The 8,930-nt window shown below is 39.1% G+C and overlaps 1 protein-coding gene across 1 annotated transcript; it reads right to left on the bottom strand.

Moving 5' to 3' along the window:
- Nucleotides 1–985: 985 nt before the first annotated feature.
- On the bottom strand, nucleotides 986–7,120 carry LOC146000556 (uncharacterized). The gene is made up of 4 exons (XM_083138303.1): nucleotides 7,054–7,120; nucleotides 5,107–5,263; nucleotides 2,635–2,838; nucleotides 986–1,004 (listed from the first exon to the last, which is right to left on the bottom strand). Exons 1-4 carry the CDS (start codon nucleotides 7,109–7,111, stop codon nucleotides 986–988), a joined length of 438 nt encoding a protein of 145 aa, XP_082994429.1. The 5' UTR covers nucleotides 7,112–7,120.
- Nucleotides 7,121–8,930: the final 1,810 nt, after the last annotated feature.

Here is an 8,930-nt window from a genome sequence, read left to right as displayed (position 1 = left end):
ATTTCGGCACGTCGTAGACCCACTGCAACTGCTACCAGTTTGTGCCAGGATCTGCGGAGGGCCTCAGGAGCGAATGGTTCCAATCAGACCGTACGGAATCGACTTCATGAGGAAGGATTCACATCAGGAAGACCCATACCCAAGGTTCCTCTGAAAACACACCATAAGAGAGACCGTGTAAGGTGGGCAACAATGCACACCAAATGAAGTCAGGAACAGTGGGAGGACAAGCTCTTTACAGACGAGGTCACCATCAGTTTGCACCCGTTAAGCAAAAGCATAAGGGTTTGGAGACGATCAGAGGAGAGATTGAACGAACCCTTCATCCAGGAACGTCACCAGCAGCAGGGGGGCTCAATCATGTTTTGGGGTGGAATCATGTTTGGTCGACGTACGCCCCTAATTCCCATCCAGGGTCACATGACTGGTCTGATGTACAGAAACGATATTCTCGAACCCGTGGTAGCAGGTTTCTCTACAACTGTGGGGGATGGCTTCACACTGGTGGATGATAACGCTCGACCACATCAAGCCAGAGTGGTTCAAGAGTTCCTTGATATGCAAGGCATTCGACGCATGGTGTGGCCGGCGTATTCTCCAGACATGAACTGTGTGGAACATGCATTGGGACACCTGAAGCGATAAATTTTCAGCCGCGAAAATCCTCCTGTGAACAAGGTGCAATTGCTGGAGGCTGCCATTCAAGAGTGGGACAGTCTTACTCAGGAGAAGTTGAATGCTCTTATCCTTAGCATGCTCCGTCGTGTTCAAGCATGCCTTCGGGCTCGAGGTGGCTGGCTATACACGGTACTGAACTCCCATCTGTTGATCCCAAGCATGCCTGCGAGCCGTAGGTACACGGTATGCACTGCCTTTCTTTTGTGTTTTGCATCCCACATTTTCAATCTTGTGCTTCTGGTGTGATTTTGTTTCTTCTGCATGGCTGCACTGTTTTCTGTCTGTTTGTATGTCTCTCCTGTACTCTTTAATATGATCCCATGTACCTAGTACAATAAAATGATCACAAACCCTGAATATGCAAAACTTTTTTTGAGCACTGTATTTTGTTCAATGTCAAACATTTAATACACTGGTAACAATAAGGATTTTCATTATCGGCTAATCACGTTGTCTGGTACAAATCTCATGGCCTTGGATAAATTCCTAAATATTTAATGAACACCACAAAGAGGAAAATTTTTTGTCTGTGATTTCCCAGTGTTGGTTCTTTTTGTTCGCTGCTCGATGAGAGAAAAAGTACAGAAACAATGTACTATGAACATTCAAACTCACAGATTATCTTCACATACCAAACTTTCGCTCAAATTAGCCATTACACAGAATCTAGCAGAGAAAGACAGTAGCAATTAGAACACGGTCCAGTCGTCAAATCCAGTCCCGCGGCGAGCCTGACAGCCATAATTTTCAGCCTGGTAGCCGGTGAGCACCAACTGGGGCAATCCTACTGCAAATCAAGTTCCGTGTGATTCGGCCTTAAACAGCCCCTCTATGGAAGGCAATAATCAAAGGAAACACACTGGTATTGTATGAGTTACTTGTTAAGTATAAACACCACGATAAATAATCGGCACTAGAATTTAATAAAATGTCCTATAAGGAGAGTTAAAAAACCGTCCATTTATTAAACACAATTTTGTGCAAGTTGTATTTCGAGAACTTCCATTTTCTGCACAATGATTTCATGTTCCTGCAGTAGATTTATCCCGTATTCCCCCCTTAAAATAAGTTCTATTGAAAGCCTGTGATTAACAAGAATGGGAAATGATCTGACTTCTTCCCTTCAATTCGAACCATGTTAGTGCTATACTGAACTAGTGAAAAATAGTGGTATATGGATTTGCCTCATAAATTGAAAACTTTTCACACTTGAGAATACTATATTTTCGCCAATTCTTCAGCTTTTTGTTGCTAATTCTCTTTGGATTTTTTAAAAGAGTCCCTTCAGATGTGCTACTACACAAAATCGTGTCCCTAGTGGCATGCTTAATGGCAGAAATGGCCCTAGGAGGTGGCAACTCTGGCACTCATCCGGGCCCCCGCGCTAGATAAAAATAATTGTTTGTATGGCTTATTACGACTCTGATGTCTCCAATTAAGTAACTTATTATATATAACCTGCATTCGTGAATTATTTTGACATACTTAAACATATCCAAAATTGCGGAAATCATATTTTGAACAAAGTAGGCTACTACATGAAAATCGTACTCATATTTGTGTAAAAAAATAGTTAATATGCATTGTTCGTTTACTTATAGAATAAAGTCATGACGTGAAAATATTATTTTATATGAAACCATGTAAATTCACTACAGCGTCAAAATCCAATGAAAAGTAAAAAATGAACATAATTATGTAATTGGACATGATTAAATATTGCTACTTTTACAGTTAAAGTAACAGTTTTATATTGAAAAGGGTTGTAATTAATTATAATGAACGTCGCACCAAGATTACATCATAATTGAAATTAGCAATAATTTTAAAACTTTTAATATCCTCACATAATGCTAAGTTTTAAAACATGTTCAGACTAGGGAAGAAAATCTGATAAATTTTCATTATAGGCTCGGCGAATATTGTAAGCTCCAGGCCCCGCATAATGAAACTTGCCTTCTGAAGAATTCCTCCGCTTTGCTCCTCTGCACCTTGTTGCTGGGGCAGATGGTTATGGCAGGGAAGGGGATCTGGTAGAGCAGGAAGTAGGAGTCGTCGACAACCGTCGTCGTTCCGCTGGACGTGTACTCGTCCCAGACACAGTAGGTGCAGTACGCGGCGCCCCCTATGCCGACGATGCACACTAGCAACCAGAAGAACCTGGGAGAGGAAGTCAACAACGCATATTTTACAAGAATCTTCTTATTAAACAAGTGCTTTGCAAAGTAAATTTTTAAGTAAGCTTGACCTATAGTGAGAGTATTTTCTCTACAAATTGCTAACTATTGACTCTTACTGTTGTTGTTGTTGTTGTTGAGTTGGTGTTTTAAGTCCACTTTATGCACTGTAAGGTTAATCGGGACTGGACCTACAGTTTAAAGTGGAATCCGAACCACTGTGTGCCTCTACCGGGTTGACTCTTACTGAATGCAGATTTTGTGAATTAACAGATCCCCACTACTCCTCATGTTTACATGTTACATATAAGGTTCCCCGATGGCGTAGTGGTAACGTCCTCGCCTTGTAAATAAGGGATCCCGGGTTCGATACCCTGTGAAGGCACATGGCACAGTGGTTCGGATCTCACTTTAAACTGCAGGTCCAGTCCCGATTAGCCTTTCTGCGAATAAAGTGGACTTAAAACAACAATTCAATCAATTACATGTTACACAGTCAGTGCTCGAAGAGAGGGAGATGTGGGTGATGGTATCCCCCAGCTGGACTCATTCATTGTCACCAAACCCAAGGGTCGACATACGACTAAACATAAAAAAACAACTTGAAAGTCTCTAATATATTTCAAGAAATACAATTGAAAATATAAAAATATGTTTTCAATTTATTTACATGTTTTGTGTGTACTTCAAATAAAGATGATTAATGAACACTTATTCTAAGGTTCTTGTAACTGAAACCGTGCTGGAAATTTCTAACTGGGAGGATGTTTTATCGAGTTTGTCGGGAGGATGCTTGTAATGATACAACATGCGCAAGATATACTAGCTGGGGGATGCTTTACGTAATTTTTTTGTTAACTAGGGGATAGCATTGTCCTGCGCCCCCTTCCCACTTAGAACACTGACTCAACATACAAGCACTTCATGGAGTTTAATAAAATAATTGGAAGCAACATAGTACTTTTTATCATAAATATCAATACGTTACATTTGTTTAAAATAATTCCTCATGCAATTACTTTCACATTATTATACTGTGTTACTCTCCAATATCATAGTTGCAGTATTAAAAAATCTGATCCACATTAATTTCCCTAAATACTTCTAAATCGTCATTATAGTAAAAAAACACGTCGAGTATACGTATAATGGTGTTAAATTCAATCTGAAGGAATATAGAAAAACCCAGGAATGCTTTCCGTCAGTTGAAACATATATGAAGGGCTCAGGTGTAAAACATGGTAAGTGACATTGTGGTCATTTCTGAGTTCATTAAGAGAAAAGGTTATTAGAAGCTATACTGTAGGTAAATTGTTTTCGTGTTGTGTTTATCAATTTCAGAAGGTTTCGCTGAGACCAATGCAAATTGTATGACATGGCAATTTCACTCGAAAATTGAAGGATGGTACATTTTACTTTGCAATTCAAAAATGATCAAAATGTCACTTACTATGTTTTACACCCGATCCCTTCATATCACTAATCCAGCCATCGCCTTCTTCGTTTGTTTTCTGTTCTCTTTCCTCTTTATGCATTAAGACTAATCTGAACCGGATCTGTAATTCACATTGGGAGCCCAATCATTGTACAATTTGTTGCCATTGGAAATCTGATTACAAGGTAACAGCGATATCTTTCCTCCTTCTCTATTTATTTTAAATAAATAGCCTATTTCGAGGGCCGTCTGTGTCTCGTACCCTTACCGCACGTCCCTTGCTTACGACCATGCTGCCACATTTTTTCATTTGTTTTAAATAAACTGGAGGTCAAATCGAAACTGCAGCTTAAATTGGAACACGAACTACTATGGAATTTAGCTCCTCAGGGAATCGAACCCGGAACGTCTTCATTATAAGTAGAATTCAATTGTTGTTTCAAGTCCACTTAACATACAGATAGGGATTGGACCTAGAGTTTAAATTCGGATCCGAACCACTGAGAATAATAATAATATAAAAACTCCACCGCGGCCCTTACCACTACGCCATCGTAGCTGTCTCTTCATTATAAGACAACATTAACCATCTTATAATATGTAGGTACACTGGATACAACTCGAACCAATATAGATCATTACCCAGTTTACCCACTTCTGTTATAAAGAAAAATACTATGACGAATGTTCATATAGCCACATACCTTACAGGACTTCAGTAAGCAACCTTGATTCCCCTTTCCCCTGGGAAAAAATCTGTTCGCGCCCACAATAATGGCTCTCATCTTGAAATGGATATTTGCAAAGGAACATTACCTGTTCCATGGTTTAACCTCCTTTTTTGCAATGTAGCAGAAACCATGCAGTGATGTCCTCTCTAAGTATTCTCGCACGAGCTCCATTCTTGACTGTTGGCGACTTTCGTTACAGGTGTTGTAGGTTCTTCTTCTTCGCCTTATTCCAAATTCATCTTCTGAAACAACAAATATTCCAAATTTGTTACTCTCATTCGAAAACGCATAATCTATTATCGTAAGTTTCTTATTTTCATTGTCTTAACACATGGGCCCATATACAGGGAAGTTATTTCAGTCGTTTACCGCCAGAGCGTCGCCGCTCGGCGGCACCTTCATGCAACAGATTCCGGCAACTTGCGTTATAGGAAGTCCGTAACAGAAACCGCTTGTTTTGTAATGTTTCCACTTTTCACAATTACAGTTACAATTACAATTGAAATAAGCACGTACCTTGTCACAAGAATAATGGTAAAGGTGTCCTCCCAAATACAAATATTTCTGGCACCTTAGTTCTGACATCTAATCTTAGATTAGACATCGCTACTTTATCCTCAGTTGTCGCGAGAGCGCCGGCAGCTTATCGGGGGAGTTGTCAGCCGCGAGAGGGCGCTTCATACTGCACGAATGCGACACCTGTCGCCAGTGATGCCAACCGTAGGATATGTCCCTACGCATAGGGACTTTTCACTATATTTCGCCCGCGTAGGGACGTAGGGACAGATTTTGCCAAATTAGGGAAAACGTAGGGACTTTTTTCAATCTTGGAAAATAACATTTTATTGTGCAAAGGTGCAAAGCTTAGTCGCCAGTCAGTTGCACTTTCTTCGTGCTCGGTTTGGAATGAATGGGTTAGTTTATCTGGATACTTTAGCGGGGAGGAGAAAAAGAACTAACTAAGAAATCTCCATCAGAATTTTGGAACATGTTATCGGTTACCAAGAACTTTCAACACAAGTTCTTTTTTGAAAACATTTCCACTCTCGCGAAAATAGTGCTCATTATTACTTTTAAATATCATTTTACGCTTTCGCTTTGCTTTATGCGCCGGGATGCTGTCTTCCCTTTCTGTCAACTGAGGATAAAGTAGCGATGTCTAATCTAAGATTAGATGTCAGAACTAAGGTGCCAGAAATATTTGTATTTGGGAGGACACCTTTTCCAGCATCCTTGCGACAAGGTACGTGCTCATTTCAATTGTAATTGTAACTGTAATTGTGAAAAGTGGAAACATTAGACAAGCTGTTTCTGTTACGGACTTCCTATAACGCAAATTGCCGGGACCTGTTGCATGAAGGTGCCGCCGAGTGGCCGACGCTCTGGCGGTAAACGACTGAAATAACCTCCTTGTATATTCTTTCATTGATTGATTGACTTGGTTTATTTTACTTCGCTTGTCTTCCATCTTTGACTAATCGCGAAGATGATGGTGAGAGATAATTTGATGAAGGGACACTCACAAATAACACCCTGTGTTTTAGTTGTACGTACACTACTAGTGTATCATGTATTAAAATTAAACTTTTCATGTGTGTAGAGCAAAAGGTTATCACACGAACTTAATACATGGCGCAAAAACAATCTTGCAAGCATAAGAGTAAATGTTTAAATAAGAAATACGTACAGTGGGATGCATGAGTATTACCGTGCAAATTGTCCATCACCATGTTCGTGCACTTTATTTGACCCAATAAGAGCTTCAAGAATTAAACGAAAACTCAAAACAAGCTGTTGACAAGTTCTGCATCAGCATACATAAAAACCCATTGCTTAAAAACACATAGGATGTAAGAGAAAAATTTATGAAAATAGTCATGGACAATTTGCACGGTAATACTCATGGATCCCACTGTACTATAGTTTTTTTCAACGGTATAAAGCTCGCACTACTCATTGGAAGTTCTGCACCCACACGGACCCCTAGATTTCAAGTCTTGAGGCCACATATTAGTATGGACAGTGTACTAACCTACATACTTCAGTATCGAAGTTGGCTCTACATCTTTGTTTTGGATGAAATATACCATTCGTGTTGAAAGAAGTTCCTCTGTTCTTGTGCGTGGAAACCTTTCCTAAGAAAAGAACAAAAAGCGTGTTAGTAGGAACATGTTCCTGTCGTCTACTTCCATCTTCTGATTTTCATACAGTGACAAAGGCGTGGGAAAAGGAGCATTAAAGATTAGAAGGATGGTAAATAAAAATAATTTCAACATCAAGAGACACAAGAACACTCAATGAACAGGACAGTGGTGGTCATAAGGTCCTAGCAGATCTCACTGTGGGAGCTCAAAAGGTTAGTTTCATACCAGAATGACGTACATTTAGCGGTCCATGATCTCTTCAAGCTACGCTACAATTAGGCAGCCCCGTTGCAAGGTATTTTGGCTCCCTAGGCAGGATTATTATTTTGGCGCGCCCCCCAACTCCAGCAATACAAAGCACAAACATTTCATGTGCGTCGATATTTACATCCTACAAATTTTCCGCCGCAACTGAATTGCGCACACTTTAGATCCAGGATTGCGCAAAACTCTCACCGACCTGTTTTTCGCACATATTTTGATCGAACGTAGCCACTTTCATAGCTTTAAAGTCTGTGCGCAAAACTGTTTTCTTTTTCTCTTTAGACAAGAAGAGAGAGAGAAATTAGAAATAAAATAGTAAATCATAACAATTTACTCAAACTCAAAAGTTAGGTTAGGTTAGGTTAGGTTAATGACTGCAAAAACACGTGTGAGTCCACACACAAACAAAAACAACAGAAGTGAGAACGGCTTGAGAACATTTTACATCTGACAACATCGCCTCATTTTTTTGTGCGCAATCCTGTACATTGTGACAGCTTGTCAACGGCTTATCAGATACCACTGATGAAATCAGAAAAGTGTGCGCAATCCGGCTGTAGCCAAATTTTCAAATTAAACAAAGAAAAACTCATTAAAATAATGTAAGGTTATAATTAGGGAAGGGATTTTAAGGTGCAAAATTATAGTCGGGAAAGAAAAAAAAAGTTCTGACAATATTTTAAAAAAAGTGCTGATAAAATGCCTTTATTCAGATCTAAACCAGTTACATTAACATTCTTTATTCAACACTGTAGCAAGTAAAACAATTAGTAATTAGCCATACATAATTTACACTATACCATTTTATAGCTCTCGTTCTGCTCTACAAAATGAGACCATAAGATTTTATGTAGCTGCTTAAGAAGAGTGAAAATCATTTATTTTTCTGTTCAATTTTATAACAAAACATGAAAGTAAAGGAAGGATAAAGGTGCTGAAGGATCGAAGAGGGGTTAAAAAGGAGTAAAAACTGCTAATCTCACGAAAAGGTGCAACAAAGTGTGTTCATTTTACTTGATTTCATGTCCTAAAATACATATCTCAAACGATCGGTGTGAAAACGGCTATATTTTTGGAAAGGTGCCGCACCTTAAAATTCCTTCCCTAGTTATAAGGTTATATTAAAGATTTGTAGTAATTTGCATTTTTTAATTTTTTTATTAAAGTTTAGCATATTTTAGAATATTTCAGCGATGTCTTAGTGTCTGAAGAACATCTTTAAAAACATGCTATTACAACTTCTAACAACCGCGAGGCGTAGACAGGAAGTTTATTTTTCGGAAAGGGATCAGAGAGGAAAACATCTCAAAGAAAGTTGAGAATGTCAGTAAGTAAGCATAATGTAAAATGTATATCTATGTACATGGTAAGTCTGTATATTCGTATCAACCTCGTAAATCGAAAAGGATTTATGATAGAGACCTTTTCATGACGTGGTCGAACAGGTAATGTAACAATGTACTGAGTTGAGGAGCCCCAAGGGAAGTATCTAGGGGTCTTC

Source organism: Lepisma saccharinum, chromosome 16 (assembly GCF_977018435.1).
Source record: "Lepisma saccharinum chromosome 16, izLepSacc3.1, whole genome shotgun sequence".
In the NCBI taxonomy this organism is placed as follows: domain Eukaryota; kingdom Metazoa; phylum Arthropoda; class Insecta; order Zygentoma; family Lepismatidae; genus Lepisma; species Lepisma saccharinum.
This window is presented reverse-complemented; position numbering and strand designations above follow the sequence as displayed.

Excerpts from the sequence above, each read along its gene's own strand:
- LOC146000556 (XM_083138303.1), bottom strand. The coding sequence starts at position 7,111 with ATGGTATATTTCATCCAAAACAAAGATGTAGAGCCAACTTCGATACTG. Across the intron at positions 5,264-7,053 it reads TTCGATACTGAAGTATGTAG|AAGATGAATTTGGAATAAGG; the intron begins GTTAGTACACTG and ends TTGTTGTTTCAG. Across the intron at positions 2,839-5,106 it reads GAGGTTAAACCATGGAACAG|GTTCTTCTGGTTGCTAGTGT; the intron begins GTAATGTTCCTT and ends TTCCTCTCCCAG.